Source organism: Macadamia integrifolia, chromosome 3, assembly GCF_013358625.1.
Source record: "Macadamia integrifolia cultivar HAES 741 chromosome 3, SCU_Mint_v3, whole genome shotgun sequence".
Lineage (NCBI taxonomy): Eukaryota > Viridiplantae > Streptophyta > Magnoliopsida > Proteales > Proteaceae > Macadamia > Macadamia integrifolia.
In genome coordinates, this window is record NC_056559.1 from 32,603,050 (window position 1) to 32,622,173 (window position 19,124).

Sequence of the window (19,124 nt, forward strand, 5' to 3'; positions counted from 1 at the left end):
CCCCTATATATGTAGGGTATCAGGGTATCTCTATGGCTATTAGGGTATAATTCTTATGCTGACAATTGGACTTTGTCTGGTGGTTTAGGCATGTTTTGTTGAAGCAATCTTAAACAGATCTACCCCTCCACCCTCATCGATGCACATGTTTGGAAGTTTTTTTATTGCAAAATGCACTCATTATTTTCAAGCTCCCTAACTCATGGCAATAAAAATCTCACTAGAAGCAATATTACTCATGTTGGATATGGTGTGTTCATCAAACCAAATTCAGTAATTATATAGTGATAACTTGCATGGCATTTGATTAAAGGGATGGTTGTCCAAAGATTTATACCTTAAAATTGTTTTGGACACTCTGTTCATATGGTTATCACACTATGTTCTTAAGAATTGTGGTTCCAATCACCAGCGTGAATACACATATTTGTGCATAATGATCACTTGAGGATCTTCAGCGAAAGACAAAATTATTAAAAATAGTTCATATTTGATCCCCCAAACTTGAGAGGTCATTATCGTTGTAGTAGTATGTTTAGGGTTTTGGTTTTATTAACAGATGATGCCTCCCTCGCTATGTGCAGTGCTTTCGAATTATTATGTTTGTTTGCATGCGAAAGAGATGTTTAATAAATAATCTAAAAAAGTGTACCTAATACATGAGGTAAAGAACGGAATCAATAAAGAATCTACTTCCCTAAATGGTGAAATCATTATGGAGATATCTAATCATGACAAAAAAAAAAATTCCAAACTCAATGGCATTTTTGTAAATATTTTACAAAAAAAAAATAAAATAAAATACTTTTAAGTAGGGGTGTCAAAACCTAGCACTAACCGATAAAACCAACCGAAATCAACCCAAAAAATCCAAACCAAACCAAATCGATCATTATTGGATTGGCTTTGGACTAAGGTATGTTGGGACCGGTTGAAAACCAATCCAAACCAAACCAACCAATAACCAAACCGATATAAAGATAGATGATTATGAGATTATAAATTGGTGAATTGACTATCCATTTTTACAATATTAGTGAGAATATTTTTTATTTTTTATTATAATGAATTGTTACAAATCATTGAATATGAGGTTATGAATAGAGAAATTGATTTGTAAATTGTAATAATGCTTCCATTGATTTCCTTGTTCACTATACAAAACTAGTTGGATAGTTAAATGAATGATTGGATAATAGGGTTCATTTTGTGATTTCAGTATTAGTTATCTTGTTAGTAATTTATTATCCATTGGTTTCAAATTAGTTATCTTTCCATTACAATGATAAACCATAATTTAATCATAAATTTAAAATGTTTTTTTTGTCAAATCTTGTCACTACACGTTATGAATGTAAGATTTTACTATGGTTTAAGCCCAATAATAAACCGATTTAAACCGGTATCACCCGATATTGAAAAATTGAAAAAAAAAAAAAAAAAAAAAAAAACTAAAACCAAACTCGATCAAAACCGACCAAAAAAATTGAAATTCCTTAACGGATTGATTTTGATCTCCATTATTACTAAATCAAAACCAATTTAACTCAATTGAAACCGAACCAAACCGATCGATTGACACCCCTACTTTTTAAGGAACTTCGAAAATGTTTTACATCAATCAGAGATCAAAATTCTTTTCGACAAGATGTTTCAAGTCTTTCAACAAACTAGGATGGTGACATTAACCGTTTCAATACCATAGATCCATCATGCAATTTGTAAAGTACAGGGATTAAATCATAATAAAATATTTCATTGGATATTTAAATGTTATTTCTACTCAAAGTTGTTCAAATTTACAATTATCATTTCTTCAGCAATAAGAAATGGGTTACAATTAGCCTTTCTCAAGTGGTGAGAAGTCCCTCATTTATAAATAGGGAGGAAATTACGCAAGCCGTCAACCTTCTTAGAGTTAGCAGCACAACCAATGGAAGCACGACAGAATTTTTCCAAGATTCTCATTCATACATGTGGATCCCACATTTTCAAAATTGATAACATAAGCCCAAAAAAAAAAAAAAAATGAAAAGCATCATAACCCTTGCATCTGTTGAAACCCAAAATTAATTAAATACACTCTCATGTATGTATGTCTAGGCATCCCATGTACATTCATACACAACTATGGTATTCCAAGTCTAACCACCATTGCGCCCTCCCATTGGTTGGGATGCCTGCTTTCTTTGATCCACATGTATGAATGTGGGATTCCCTTATGTTAGAATGAGAATCGGATCCAGAACACACTTTCTGTGAAGCACAAATCCAACCAAGGGTGCCTCTATGCAACTACAAGATTTTGCATAGCGGACCCCATATTGTTCTGAGAGGATCACACACAGATTCAACCATAGAGAGTAGAGACAACCACGAATTGGTGATTTTGCCTTAAAAATAATCATACAGAATGGGGGGAAGAAAAAAACAAGAATAAAATCTGGAACCTAATGGAATAATATATGGGGGTTAAAAACTACAAGCTCATGTAATCTCCTACTCTGAACAGTTCAGAATGAGTTACATGCTGAAACTGAACAATTCAGTATCATTTAATCAATGGTTTTCTTCAACTCTAGTCGTTCCTGGGGTGGTACCCATCTCCACGCGCAGATCGAAAAGGGATTGCCATGCTATCCAGGACACACAACTGATATATTAGAATACAACTGTATCTAACATGGTCCCCAGAGTCTGGACTATATTTGATGACATCAAGTTGGAGACATGCTCTTCCAAGTGCTTCTTGGCATCCTGCCTGCCTACATTTGCAATGGCAAGCTTTTCAGGCGGCAGCTCATCCTCCTCTTGGACTGCCTTGTTGTACTTGATGGCCAGGTTCAGCATTTCCTGATCATTCGCCAGCAGAACCAACAACATCAGTTGCTGATCAAGATAAAGATGAACATGGAATTTTCAAGATGATAGAAACAAGAGGTTACAATTTTTAAAATGAGGGCAGAATGAATAGTAGAGCTTCAAAAGTTTAAGGTAGCAACAGTGGTAGTAGAATCTGCACATTTTAATGACCGACTGTTTTCAAAAGTTGATTGGATGTCATATTTGACTCCAAAGAAGTGTCTGAAAATGATATAATACTGATTCAAAGATCAACTCCATTCATTAAGTACCTGCACAGTCTGCTCATTGGTTTTAGAGTGGTCATCGAACCGTTGAAGTGTCAAGCCATCAGTCCATTTCTTTTTGTGTAGGTTCAGTAACATTTTTTCCTCAAGTTCATTCTTCCTGTAGTTAATAGCAATTGAGTAGTAATGCCGGTTCAACCCATGGATCAAAGCCTGATATGTTCATAGCAGGAAATAGTTAAAATTGTGACAGAATAACATAAAAGGAGAGAATAGTGATACCATGTAATATCTTGGCAGTCAAACCCTTACTTGAATAGACGGCTTGTTTAGATGCCCAAGGTTGGAAGTTGTCTGGCGGGGTTCTTGGCCAAGCATCATTGTCTGTGGGTTGATCAAGCGGAAGGCATCAATGACCACCTTCCCTTTAACACTCTGAATTGGATCTACCACTACTGCAACAGCTCTTTGATTTAGAGCTTCAAAGCTCTGCAAGACAAGGCAAAATCAGCAGGAGGAAAAATATAAAGATTCTGTTTCAAGAGCTTAAGATAAAACCTCACACATCAGGAAACTTGGTCTACAACTCAAATAGGCGTGAACGAAAAAGTATATGGCAGAATCAGCAACAAACCGCCTCTATGGACTGGGGTGTTACAAAAGCAAATACAAGATGGGATCCAGGCACAAACCTCAATCATCATTCTTACCAGTCTAGTAAGCCCGGCCAATAGAAGCAAAGAGCTATATCATGCATCATCTTTTACATACCTTTTGGAATTTTAAATACAGCAATTAATATGCAAGTCACAAGTAACTTGCAATGTATTTTAGTAGAAATAGGAGTACAAAGGAACAGACATGAATGGAGAGGCAACGAGATTCTTAAAGCCACTATTTTCACCACTATTTTTGTTATCGTGTTAGAATTGTCCACAATGAGAGACTGAAGAGGATCCACCAACAGGGGTGAATGAAGGGAAGAGGGTTCTTAGGTGGCACCTTAGCAATGCATACAAGAAAATTTGAGCAATTATAGAAGACAACTATAGGGCCAGCCATGCTCTATGGAGAACACATGCATAGACTAAGATTAGTTTAGATGAGGATGTTCAGATAGAAGAATGGGAGTCTAGAGATGCGAGAACTAGAAATGAGTACATCGACAAGAACATAGGGGTAACACCAATATGTAACAAAATGAGGAAAATCCACAATGAGATGGTCTGGTCAAATTCAATGAAGATTTATCAAATAAACCAACAGAACATCCTTCATTTGATAAACCCCAAAAGACTTTTTTTTTTTTTTTTGTGGGGGGGGGTCAAGGCAATAAGTAAACAATTCAACAGAGGAAATGAATTGGATAGACTATAGACCGAAATTGATGTAGGTCATGCCTATTGATTGGGCTCTTAAACAGGTTCAAACCAGGCCCCTATTTTGGGCTTAATAATTCAGTTCAATTTTGATCATCAGCCATCGAAATCTGCCCCAAGATAGGACATCATCCAGCTCACTCATGGGAAACTTATTTTCAAGAATTATTAGTTATTGCTGATTTGTAGGGGGATTTTAACAGATACGAGGGAAGCCAAGGATGGCTGATCATGTGGGATTATTTTTCTAGAATTTGTGGCTAACAAGCTTGCTGATTGGGAAGGAGATTAACTCCAGATATGGGTAGATATCCAGTCTGCATATTTGGGAGAAAATATTGGGATTATTTATTAGAATAATTTCCAGATTTGGATCTGGATATTTCCCAGACTTCGTGGGGCCCATGCCAGTTGGATTTTGGATGCAATAACCATCATACAAGGAAGGGATTATGGCCAGCTATGTGGAGTTCCTTTTTGGAGGTTGGCTGCTTACGATTGTGGACTTCTAGAAGATCCCGAGCCAGCTCGCATTAAGGAGATATATCAGAACATATATTAAGGAATTAATTTAGGATTCTTTTCTTCATTACGGTAAAGACTAAAGATGAGGTATTTACCTAGATTTTGTGGGGCCCATGGGTGACAGCATAAGATTGGATTCCAAGGTGTTCTTTCTCATTTTTGTTTCTATTTATCTTGTTTTTATTGCTAATGTTGGATCGGATGGCAACACCCAAGTGGGGGTGAATTGGGTGTGAGTTTTTTCTCTTCCATTGAAACAAACTCACAGCTTTGAGTGATCACTTGAGCAATGATCAACCACAAATCCCATGAATAGTACATTGAGTGATTTAACTCCCTTCGGATCAAACTCAAGTACCAAGGAAAATCAAAAGATAACACCTCTCCTAGGTGCAGATTTAGGATTGGATATCTTTCAAACAATCTTGCTTGTTTATTTACAACAATCACTTGCAAGCAATGGTTAACATTTAAATTCATATAGAAAACTTTGCAATGGGCAGATTGTAACTGAGGTAAGCATTTAATTGTAAAGTAGTAAAGCAAGTTAAAGGGAAAAAAAAATCTTAAAACTAGAATGGAGTTGAAAGAGCCATTGAAAGACACAATCAATTTTATAGTGGTTCGGATCTCTATCCTGCATACACTACTTAAACCCCATGTACTTAGGATTTCCTTTCCAATTTCCACTATAGGAATGCATTTCCAATTGGAAGGTATCAAGCCATACACCAATCACAGTCCTTCGGATAGGGACTCAGACCTCCACGGCCAAAGATTTCTTCAACACAATCGGTCCTTCAAAATGTGCACCCAGGCCAGTAACTAAGGATTTCCTCAACACAACAATAGTCCTTTGGGTTATGCACCCAGGCCAGAAACCAAGGATTTCCTTTTGTACTCCATGTACAACTCCAAGAAGACCACCTTTTACAGCAAATGACCTCTTCCTTCAAGCCTGGAACTGCATCCTTAAAGCTCAGTTGCAGCTTCACAAGATTATCTATCTCGTTGCCCTTTCTTCAAACCAATTTGTCAAGAAGCTCTTCATCTTGTGGGAAGCCACCACCTTATGTGGTAGACTTAAGTCCTTGTGATGCGGATCCAGATTCCAAAACCGGAATCAGATGGCTTATGGACCCACATGTATAACAGATAACTCACATTCAAGAACAAGTGGCAAATCTGTAAATAAAAACTCAAGTTTCAAAAGAGGGTGGCAGTTCTATAAATAGATGGAAGTTTAGAAAGGAATGGTAGTCTTGTAATTTGATTGAACTTCAAGACATAAGCAATGGTTAAGATTCTAATAGAAAGGGTAATTCAGGAATTAGGGATAAAATTAGGACAAGATAGACTAATAGAGAAAGAAAGGGGTAATATGGTCAAATCAGAAAATACATGATGTAGACAAAACCCACGACTCATCCTTCTTCTTCCTTAGACAACCTGCAATGGAGGAAAGACCAGCAGCTTGTGAAGGAGAGAACTCCTTCAGTTCTTCTCAGATAAGCCAGAAATTCTAGGGAAGGCTGGAAACCCTATGGTCTCTTGATTCCAACAGACAGGCACCTCAAACAGCAAGCAAGAGGAATTGTGTTGTCCCTGCAACTCAGACCTGGCGGTAAACAGGGAAAAAAACCCCTTTTCTCATTCGATCCTCACACAGGGAGCTATTTGGTGATGTAATCCTTAGGTTAAGGTAGCCTAAGGAGAAGCCTCGAGCAATGTTTCAGTCCAAGCATATCAATCAAGAGGGGGATCGATCAGCCTAACCAAAGCTGCAATTCTCGCCAAAAACAGAGTATTTCCAGGTACAGGGAAGATAACACCAACCATAATAAAGAAATAGAAAAGAAGAAGATAAGAAAGGGAAAAGAAGAGAAGAAGTTCAGAGGAAGAGAGGGAGCTTCATACAACTCATGGCAACCATTGCTTTAACCACACCATTCATTCCATTCAAACTCAAATCTGTCTTTCCCCATCAAGTTACATTAGTATAAAGGAAAACGAACAAACATAATAATGAAAACCCAACAAAAATAGAAACTAAATAATCTAGGAAATCAAAACTAGTCCTACATAACTACCCATGTATCCCAACTTTCTAAGACAAATAGAATCAAAATCCCTACATCAACTACCAACTAATGTGACTTGTTTCTAATTCTAGAGAGGAAATAAACAAAGAAATCAAATCAAAAGGTAGCCTGAATCCAACACCCAACTGCATCACCTTGCAGCTATGACTCAAGCCTTTTTTATAGGAACCCAACTAGCCGTTAGACTAGTTATTAGAGTCGAAATTATTCAAACTGATTTTGAATTTTAAGCTCAAGAACTTAAGGAGAAGAATTGAACTCATTATTCACCAAAGGCTTTCTTAAGTTCCAAGGAAACTAGTTGTTAAGCTCTCTTGAACATCACTTAAGATGCCTTGAGAACTCCTCACTTGATTATCCACTAAGCCACTCATTTAATGATTCAATCTACCACTTTCGTATCATTAAATTCTTATTCATGGTTGACTGTGTGCCACCACAGTTGACCGCAAGGACAAAAGACTTAGAAAAACCAAGCTTTTGTTGGACGGACAATCACACATATGACCGCCACTATTGTTCGTGAGTTTTCACTTATAGTTTTCTTTAAGCTCAATTGACCGTAACTTCACACAGATGACTGTGGACAGCAAGGTACTTGTTCTCTAAGCTAAACTCATTATTCACCAAAGGCTTTCTTAAGTTCCAAGGAAACCAGTTGTTAAGCTCTCTTGAACATCACTTAAGATGCCTTGAGAACTCCTCACTTGATTATCCACTAAGCCACTCATTTAATGATTCAATCTGCCACTTTCGGATCATTAAATTCTTATTCATGGTTGACTGTGTGCCACCACAGTTGACCGCAAGGACAAAAGACTTAGAAAAACCAAGCTTTTGTTGGACGGACAATCACACGTATGACTGCCACTATTGTTCATGAGTTTTCACTTATAGTTTTCTTTAAGCTCAATTAACCGTAACTTCACACAGATGGCTGTGGACAGCAAGGTACTTGTTCTCTAAGCTAAACCAGCTACTTTCTTAGGTTTTCACTTAGGTCTCACTAACTTGCCATTTTTTTTTTTTTGTATAATCTTTCTTAGACCCACACAGCAAGATTAAAGATAATATACAATTAAACACTAATAATCCTAATCTAAACGGAAGACTTCATCTTCATATGTTGATACAGACAATGAAACTATGGAGGCAAAAAAACTGTAGCTCTTCACGGTTAACCATCTACAGCAATTCTTTATATTCTTCAATATGATTTGCTCTAGTCTCCAAGGAGTGTCCTCATAGGATTGGGTCAAACTGTTCTTCACATGTCTCACACACATGTTAGAACACCCAAATGCACATCAACAATGGTTTTCATATCCAAAACATATCTATCAAGACAATAGAATACTCTAGATTCAACAACTAATTAATTTCTAGTTTGGTTGTAACTAGAGATTAGATAGTTTCTATTTTCAGTTTTAGAAAGTAGGATTTCTTTACTGTAATAGCAATCTAGGAGTTTCCTTTCTTGTTTAGCAATCCCACGCATGGGGAGTTTCACTTTGCAATTGCTACTTTATTATAAATATAAGAAAGGGGTCTATTCCCCAACCAATTTGAGTTGATGAAAAAAAAATAGTTGGTTTATTCCAATGGCTGTGAGAGGCAGTGTAGGAGAGTCCTATACTCCTATGTGAGGTGAGAGGCCTAGCTTAGTGTGAAAGGCTCGAACCATCCACCCTTCCCGATCCCCTTCTTATTTCTCCTATTCTTTTTATTTTTTATTTTTTTTGAATTCTGTACGTTTAATTGCTGAACAACAATGTATCGATCCTCCTATGGAGTTGGTTCTTTAGCTGAACTACCTCTACATTAGAAATGAGAAAACATAATTACTCCAGCCAGCATTGTTGAGTTGTTATGTAATGCCAAGCAGTGGGGTTCATGAGATTTTAACCCTAATTCACAATGGATGGCCTTGTTTGTTTCAGCATCTAATTGCTTAGGCTTCAGTTATTTGTTTCTTTTTCTCTTCACTGAGTTTATAATCATCAATCAAAACTATATGTTGCAACAGAACCATGTACAGCAGATTTGCATTTCAGCGTGTAGGCATTTTCCAACACAAGAGAGCAACCGATCAATTTTCAATTGTTTACCACAATATTTTAACTAAAGTTGACATTCTAATTTTTATACAATGGTATGATATAATCTGAATTTCTAATTGTTAACACAAGTTATCTTCATTGTTCGATCAACCGAAAGATCAACCATGATAAGGAAGATAACATAACAATCACTTCTTCATTATCTTTTTGCTGGAATCAGCAAAGAACGTTATTAACAAAAGAATGAACTAATACATGACTAGGTCTAATACCCACCCAAGAGAACCATCAGGCTACCTATCCACCTTTGGCATGGCCATTAGCAGACAGATAAGAAACCTAACAAAGAAATAAAAGATCAACTAAATCGAAACTGTGGTCTGCCATTAGCATCCCAACTGATATCCTCTAAAGAGAAGCCAGGAGGCACATCCCAAACATCCCAAACCATAGAGGACCTTGTTGAGGCGGCATGCTTAGCTAACCTATCCCTTCACTGCATTAATCTTACGATAGCAATGAGAGATGACAAAATCATGTTCAGATAACTTTTTGAGAACATCCATCTCTGTGGAAACAAAGGATGCATTCCCTTTCATTGAGCCACATTCCACCCACAGATGATTCAACCCCATATTCATTGCCCATTGGTGAATCCCTCATTCTAAGATTTGATAAAAAGTTTACCTTCGCTAAAACTTCTTTGGAGCAGCACCACATCATATCCAAGAGACTACAACTCACTTGACTCAATATAAACAACAATTTTCTAATCAGCAGATTTCCTACACAATCAAAATGATAATTTCCAATCACTCCTAGCTAGTTCATGGGAAAATATAACTAGGATCCAGAAAGGAAGATGATATAGAAGTCCAACAACATCTTCATGTGAAGAAAAAATCATCATGTGCAGGATGACAAGAGTGGCCTACTGACTAGAGAGATGAGTAATTGACTCCTTCAGTCGAACCAGATCAAAGCAGACCCACCCCACCCCCAACTGCACAGAAGCAACTGGTACAAGCTCCCATGAACACCACCCTATGAAAGAAGAGATGAGTACAATGGTCTCAACCACCAAAGAGAGTGCATGCTCAAAGACAACTGATCCAAACAGCCACTCTTTCGTCCCACATGTCCCCCGACCCAATCCCTTACAAAGTTGCCCCTCTCATCATAGTTGTCAAGGCGTCGCCCAAGGTGCCATCTTGGCATCCAGGCAGTTTGTCTGGGGCCTAGGCGACTATCGTCTTATTGCACTGTATGTCGCCTTATATCTTTTGCCCTTATTTATGCCAAATACCATATATTATTCATAAATAAGCAAATACCCCCTATTTGAATCCAATAAAAATAATTTAAAAATCAAATTCCAAAATGATAAAAAGTCAACCCCCGCTCTAAGAAAAAAAATGGATTTTTGGTTGTAGGGAGTTTTTCAACTTTCAAATGCTAAGGTTTTTCTTAATTCTGAAAATTTTATAAATTTTATCATGGTAGAACATTGCTAAAAACCAAAAGTCCGGTAACATAATCTACTATTTTGATGTCAATAAAATTAGTTCCACTCAGGCGATTTGACAGCATTCGCACACTTTAAAATAAGTTTGACCAGAATATAACTTTATCATAACAATTCAGATTTAAGTTATCTTAGATTTGTTGCAAAGCTAGTTTTGTGTTATACCGAATACAAAAAGTCACATCTAAAAATAAAATCATTTAACCAAAAAAACTTATTATAAAAGAAGTGCATTTCTCTAAATGTCAATAAATCATGTTGATTTTTTATGTCTTAATGCGAGTGTGACTATATTGATTTTTATGACTTGATGTTGCTTAATGTTGATTGATTTTTTATATCATAGGGTATATATTATAACATACAAAATAACTTTAGAAAATAGAGGAAATAAAAAATAACACATGGGTGATTTGATCACCATGGCACCACCAAATCGATTAGCCACCCCTCCACCGCCCTAGGTCACCATGACGCTGTGACAACTATGCCTTTCATAGCCTGGTTCATATATCAAAATAATTTGGAACCTACCAAAGGGACTGCATAATCAGTAAAAGTGGCACCCAACAACACTTTCCAACTTCTTAAAGTGCTCCAAAGAAAACTTGCAATCCCTTAACCACAGCTCCTTCGCTCTTAAACAATGCAGCTTATTACTGAACAATAATAAATTATTCACACACACACACACACACACACAAAAAATACTGAGAGAAGAGTTGGTGGATGTGATAGTAAATTAGTCACAAAACATAGATTCTTATGAAGTTTCTAAATTTCAATAGAAGGCCAGAAATATTGTTCCATGATAAAAGAAAACAACTTGAGAAATTAGAGTAATACCTGTTGGGTGTTTATGTCTACCCCAGAAAGCCAGCAGCCAAAACCTGGATGTGAATGGTACCAGCCCACAACCATCTCTGGTCTGCAACATATGCAACAAAATAAGCAAGAAATAATGAGTGATCATAATCAGATTTCACAAAACATTTATTTGCAAACAGCCAGACCTGTGTTAGGAAACAGGGAGATCAAATGATCGATTATTCCAACTATCAAAAAATAAAATCCACCCCCCCCCCAAAAAAAAAAAAAAGAATGCCGCTAGAGAAACATAAATAAAACCAACATTATGAGACAGGTGTGTTAATATAAACAGGTATTCCCACCACAAAAATGCAGTCACAGTCAGAACTAGCACCTTTCAGATAATTTAAATATTATTAATAACTCTGAAATCATTTATAGTAATCATAAAACATATATCTGATAGTACTTTGAGCACTTCAAATCAACTTTGACAAAAATGGGGGAACTAGCGAGCTTTGCTGTAATCCATTAAGACTTCAGGAATCATCTGATGCAGCAATATCATATGGCGAGGAAAAGATGAGAGCCTGACCAACCTCAGCTGAGAGGCAACCACCTGATCCAATCTGGTCAGAAAGGGTGTACCCAGTGCACGAGGCTCCCACCACTGCAGGGTCTAGGGAGGATCATAATGTACACAGCCTTACCCAACTTCGTGGAGAGGCTGTTTCCCAACTCGAACCCTCGACCACTAGGTCGCAATGGAGCAGCCTTACCGTTGCATGGATGTCTGCCCTTCCATGCCAGCCAAGTAGAAATTTATTCGGCTGACCTCAGCCAAATAGTGGCAACCAGTCTCTTATTTTTTCTAAAGACTAGTAGTTTGATTCCTATATTTTGTAGAATTAAGAGTTAAGCCTATGTCAAGTAGGAATTTAGTTTTTACTAAATCTCTTTGTTTCCTATTGATTACTAAGTTTTCCAAAATTTGAAATAGAAGTAGGAGTCTCCTATTCAAGGGAAAATATCTAAGAGATCTACAAATAAGCATGCAAGCGAAGCATTAAGTGCCATCAAATTTTACAAGTTTCAACAAAAAAAACTTTTGCTTTTATCTCAACATTTGGATTCATGGTAGGTTTGATGGATTTCCAGCAGTGATAGGGTGGTTCCTAAATACTAATCAATTATCTCCCCTCCATTCTTCTGTTATTCTGTTACTGTTACCATTTTAATCATCCTTGGTGGACCAATCAGCAGGTGTTTCCCATCAACAAACTAGGTCAGGTTGGTTTTGATTCAGTCATTAATTCATTGCTGTTATGATTTACTGTTCCTGGATGTCCAGCATAAAGTGGTGTTCTGAATTTGTTTTCTGTTGAACTTGAATTGGATCTATTCAATGGGCAGCAAAATTAAGTGGCATAATATCTTAATCATATTGGCTGTTTAACCATTCTGTTGCAGGCCTCTGTTCTGCACCAGCACTGACCACAAACTGAATTTTGGCCATGTCACACCTTTCGAACTACAAAAAAATTTTAACATAACTGTACTGCAGGCTAGGGAAGAGTCTCTGGAAGTCTCAACTCAAGTTTCAGACCAATCTGACATCTAGTTAGTGGGACACCAATTTTCTCCTCTAGGTCTACCAAGCTGTTTTCTTAAGTTTTCTTAAGTTCTATCGAGCTTGCCACTTCTATTTGGAATCCTGCTGCTGTTTATTCTAATTCTAGTTCAATTTATTTCTTTTTCTATCATTAGCTGGATCTGGAGCCTAATTCTACATTAACATCACTACAGCCAATATCGAATTCATGGCACATGTGTAAAAGTAGTAAATAATTTAGGGAAGAAAATGGAGTAATTATAAAACAAGTATTATACAGCCAGAAGGGAAGCTACATCTAGCTACTTAGTTACCAGGATTTCCAATATAAACCATGTTCATCCAATGCCCAATGGGTGATAATACCCTTTGCAATACAATTCATAAGACCAAAAAGAAAAGATCCTGAAAGAAATGGCAGGTGAAAAGAAAAGTGAATTTATGAGATGAAATATGGAATCACAATCATTCAAGCTTTGCCCTTGGCGGCTCTCAGCTCAAATATTAAATTTTCAGACATCTTTTGTAAACACTAGGTCGAGTAAACTACCTAATATAATTCTGAAACAGAGTGTGACAGAAATCCATTCTAAGAGTGGTAGTTAATGGTCAGTTACTGGCAAAAAATTTGTTGAGATGTTCAAATATACGCGACCAAAGATATATAATATAACACAATATGCAATGCAATTGGAATATAAAAGCAAAACAATGATTTCAAATTTTTCCACACACAGTTTTCCGAGCAGAACACTCAAAAGGCTGAAAAGCAAGTCCACAAAGCAAATAACCTTCCAGTCTGCTTGAGCATATCGAGCATGTTGGTTTGGAAGACATGATCAACCGCCTCAACACTAACACCAGTACCACTCTGTGGCATCGCGAAGACATCCACAACACGGACGGTGTACTCGTCAACAAACTCTCCAAGCATCAACCCCATGACTTCCATAGGAACTCCAGCTCTCCCTGGCACAACAACAACACCAAATCCTCAACCATCTTACAAAACTAACACAACCATTCACAAACACTAAGATTTAAACAAAAATAAAATAAAATAAAAAATCCAACCCCAGTCAACAACAACACCCAAAATCCTAGGTTGGATAAAACCCACGTCAGAAAACAAATAATGCCAAAGAATTCAAAAGCAAACACTCCTCATATTTACGGAAATTCAAAAGTTTCACCGACTCGATCAACCAAAAACCCTAATCCATGCATTATGAACAAAAAATACAAAATTTTTAAACCCCATCACTACAGAGAAAAGAAAATTGGAAAAGAAGAGAAAGAGAAAGATTTCATACCATGCTTGAGCATCTTGAGAAGGGCAAGAGACGAAATGTAAACTTGCTCCGAGGAGTCAAGGAGGGGAGCATCGGAAGGTGGATGCCCCATTCCACTTGCACCAGAGAAAATCCTCTGCAATCTCTCCATACTCATTTTCGCTCTACTTTAACAAAGCAAACAATTACTGAAAGAAAGCTCTGCAACTCAGAATTGTTTCAGTTACCGAAGAAAGAGAAAGGAGCCTTGCAGCTTTATTTATATTTCTTTTTTTTTTTTTTTTTTTTGTGTCAACTGAGTGTTTCACAAACTATCTAATGACATCGAATACCCTTGCGTTCAAACCGTTGGATCAGTATCTCTACAAAAAGAAGATTCCACAGACACGGGCAGAGTTCAATTACCAATTTTCCACTCCTTACAGATCCCTTTTCATGTTTTATTATTGGATATAGGACGATTTTAAATGATCAGAATCGGATGAATCCAGATTCCAGAGAACCGGCTGCCATTTCGGTCCATCCAATGAGGCCTGTGGACCTTAATCGGGTCACCATTAGTCCATGCATCCCATAGTTAGCAAATCCAGATTCAGGAATTATTCGATTGGTTAATTTAAAGATTCGGTCAAAAAAGCGGTAAAAAAAGTGAACAAAATAAAAATCAGATTCGGATTCGGGAATTATTTGATTAAAAAGATGAAAGTCAGACAAAAAATTCGAATATTATTTTTATAATTTATTGTATCTGTTTTATTTATTAAGTAATTAACTTGATATGTACACCTAGAAAAGCAAATTACTATACAATAAAGTAAAAAAACTAGGAAAATTTTGTCATTGAGCGATGAAAGCAATGGTTATAATAATCCAATTTCTACTCATGAAATAAATTAGACCCCCAAAACAGTGAAAGCAAGATTACAACCACAATAAAACAAATAAATAAATTGACCACCAAAATTTTCACTATCCTTCTTGTTTGAGTTCACATGACCCATATTGCACAGAGATGCACTAATTTTTCACAATTAAAACAACAATATAAGAGAAGATCGACTGATACCTGAATCGAGTGTTAGGATTTTGCGATGCAAGAAGGCCAAGACCGGAGACAAAGAACAAGAAACCCAAAGAGACTAGAAAACAAAGAACTTTAGAATTTCAGATTCAAAGCTTGAACAAAACACTCAAAAAAAAAGGTTGAGAACAACACATACCTGTGTAACTGTGTTCGCAAAACTAAGTGACCATAGTATCACAGAAGAGACAAGAGAGAAGAGTGATTTAGCGTGAGCTCCCGAGCTCACATTGTCATGGATTCGGCTAAGCAACCTTTGAAGAAACGGAAGTTTACAAATCTATCTTGAAACCTAAAATTATCCATCAGAGCTTTATATCTCCCCTATCTCAAAATGAATTGAAAAAGTTTTGAGAAAAGAAGAAACAAAGAGGAGATTTGTATGTTTGTTATAGAAGAATTAGTTAGAGAAAGAAGATGGGAAAACAGAGGCGGAAATTTGGGGGAGAAAGGAGAAGAAGATTATAAAAAAAAAAAAAAAAAGCTCTTTCGGTGGTGGTTGTTAAATGAGGTGGGTTTTTTTTTTTTTAAGTGGTTAAGTGGACCAAATAATTCGATTTAATTCGATTCGGCCTAGTTTATTCGCGTTTTAAAATCAAATTAGGAAAAAACGCGCTTTACTGCTTTTTATTTTTTATTCAGATTCGATCAAAATTTTTTTTTCGACCGAATTATTCATCGAATTGCTAACTAGGATCCATCTACATTGTTAGTCAGTTTTTTTTTTTTTGGGTTGAAAAAATCCAATCTAATTGACCAATGGGTTTTTTGAACATTTCAGTATTTAGCTAATAATTTCTTAATTCATATGAGTATATTGCCTCTTCTTTTCTTTTCTTTTTTAATTTAAAATCTACATGTTTAAAATCCAAACTATCTATTTCCTTCTTTTAATTTTTCATTGTTTAAAACCCTCCATCTGTTTACAGTAGTTCATTATTCCCTTTTTTTGCTAGCTATGATCTAGATCTCTTTGTTATCATCCCTAAGTTGTTTTTTATATATGTGGAGTCAATCATACTAAAAATACACGTGAGGGGGAATATTTTTTTTCTTTCATAGGAAGAATACTTCATTCAATATCAACATGTAAAACTCATGGTTGGTATAGCACACTGCGCCTATAACCATGGATCGGAATTATATCATATTATCACATGCAAAATTGACAGAGCCCTCCTAACCATGGAATGTTAATATGTTAAGAGTTATGGAGTTTTATAGTCTTACATTGGTTTATTCTAGTATTTGGTGCCTTTATGTACTTCAGAAACTCTCTTGTTTACGACTCCTCCGTCCCCTCCCATAGAGAGAGAGAGAGAGAGAGATCCACCTAATGCCTTAAAAAGTGTTGGATTGGATACTCCAATATATGGTAGCATAGAGAGATGGACTATTAATAATTGTAAATTCATTTTCTTTTCCGACGGAATTGTATATTTAGGAATTCTTATTTAATATTCATTGAAGGACACTATATTTCTACCCTGCACTTATAGAGCATGGAGTTTCTTTGACCATTGGAGGCTTAAAAGGAAGGGAGCATATACAACACCTATGGGAGCATGGGGGAGATCCTGAATGAAGGAGAGTAAGTGGGGTTTGACTCTTTTTTAACTTAAGATGGAATTTTCACCTCAAGGTACCTTTCCATGTAAAAATGGTTTGATTACACCGATGATTAGTGTTTTAAAATGCATAATCAGTGATGGAAGTGGTCAATGCCAATTCCAATCCGAATCAAATCTGAATCAGTTTGAATTAGTCTGAAAAAGCCTTAGAATCACCAGCTTCGAGAAAGATTTTAATGCCCAGATGGAAAAATAACATCAATAACATTGTACACCCACGAATTTGTGATGTTTGTAGGCCTCAATGAAATGGACTCAATAGCCATCCGGAGATGGAACCAAAGGTCCCCCTCTTAAGATTGTGATTTGGATGGAAAATGAAGTGGTGACCTTAATGCATAAGGTTGTAGTTGTCTTGCTTGTTTTATTGTATGAACGAGGTAATAAATATTGTTATTCGTGAGTATTCTAAAATATATATTTGACAATGATAACTTTAGATATGATAAAATGATATGTCACTTTCAAAATTAATTAAAAAAAAATTCTTTGAGACTCTTAATTCAAAGGGCTTTTATGAATAAATCAAAGGGCAATTAAAATAGGATGTCAAATTAAATTTTAAATACACCTATAGAAGTGTCATTTAGGCAATTCTTTGTTAATATCTTAAAAGCTTCTCTTACTAATATGGTTTTATAATTGGATAAGAATCAGTTCAAATTCACCATTTCAGTTTTGTTTATTCCAATTTCATAACCCATTTTAGAATCGGATACGAATATTATTTTTTTCAAAATTTCTTTATTTTTGTCACAATCAAACTTTCCATTTATAAGTCTTTTGAATAAATAATTTCAAAAAACCACAAAAAAATATCTTCTTATTTTTCCAATTTTAATTTATAGTTGGTTCAAATTAAAGGAAAAACAAAATAGTTATAGCAATGTATGTACATTCTTTCATCTTTTGGTCCTCTTCGAGTAAAGAGTAACCCCTACCTTGTGTTCCTAGACAAATGTATCGTATACATCGAATAGGTATCAGATTAGCTAACAAGGCAGATCCGTATCTGTATTAGTAAGAAGCTGATATCGATTCCTCATTGATCCTGTATTGATATAATAATACTAATAAAGAGGTATAAACATTAAAAAAAAATTGATTTTTAAATAAAAACAAGGGCAAAACCATCCGATCCCAACTAATATAGGACAATCTAAATTGGTGTCGAATGAGTTTCGACAATGACCGATACCATGAACTTAAACCATGATCGTATAAACATTTTTTCTATCCATAATTGTATTTTACTTGCAACCTAAATGCTTGTGTGAGATTAGAACAATAAAGTACAATTTACAACCCCTTCTTCAACCAAACATGCCCTAATTTCAGCACTAATGTCGCTTATTGGAAATAACAATTCTCCTCTTATTTGGGTTTTAGTGATGGAATCTTTGAAACTTATTTCTTGTAGCAAGATCTATAAGTCTTTTGAATCAAAAACTCCAAAAAATCATAAATCTTGAGAAATTTTTTTTTCTTTCTAATCTCAATTTCTAGAGGTCTACCCTAGTTTCATCTGATCCAAGTCGGAATCAAAGGAGGTTGATCCCATGAATTGAGCAATCAAATTGGATCGAAGGGTTGATCTCAAACCAGAATCAAATACATCAATCCAAATTTTATCCACATCCCTATAATGATCCCATCCGATTATTCAGATAACTATAAAATCTAAAAGCTTAGCTCATTTCATTGATCCATGATTTATGCTTCTTGTGTTTGTGTCTGGACTCTTAAGACATGACCGGTTTCTTTGACAAAATCTGAAACTGCCAACCATGATAGCCTCAGAAGTCAAAAAATAAATAAAATTAGAAAGTTTATATAATTACCTTTCTTTCCCAATCAAATCAAGAAAATTCTGTACCACCTAGCTGACAGGGGAGTCTTTGAATGTGATCATAAAATGCATAATTCCATAACTTTTTCTTGAGTCTTCATACCTTTAGTTGTGCTTCCATGTTATAAGAGTCTTCCTTGGGTTCACCAACATGGTTTAATTATATGTC

General features: G+C 35.9%; 1 protein-coding gene across 1 annotated transcript; it reads right to left on the reverse strand.

Annotated features, from left to right (window-relative positions):
- Positions 1–2,364: 2,364 nt before the first annotated feature.
- Positions 2,365–14,630, reverse strand: LOC122074483 (26S proteasome non-ATPase regulatory subunit 14 homolog). The gene is made up of 6 exons (XM_042639328.1): positions 14,416–14,630; positions 13,894–14,071; positions 11,527–11,608; positions 3,402–3,578; positions 3,135–3,302; positions 2,365–2,853 (listed from the first exon to the last, which is right to left on the reverse strand). The coding sequence occupies exons 1-6, from the start codon at positions 14,549–14,551 to the stop codon at positions 2,662–2,664; spliced, it is 933 nt and encodes a 310-aa protein (XP_042495262.1). The 5' UTR covers positions 14,552–14,630; the 3' UTR covers positions 2,365–2,661.
- Between the last annotated feature and the right edge of the window lie 4,494 nt (positions 14,631–19,124).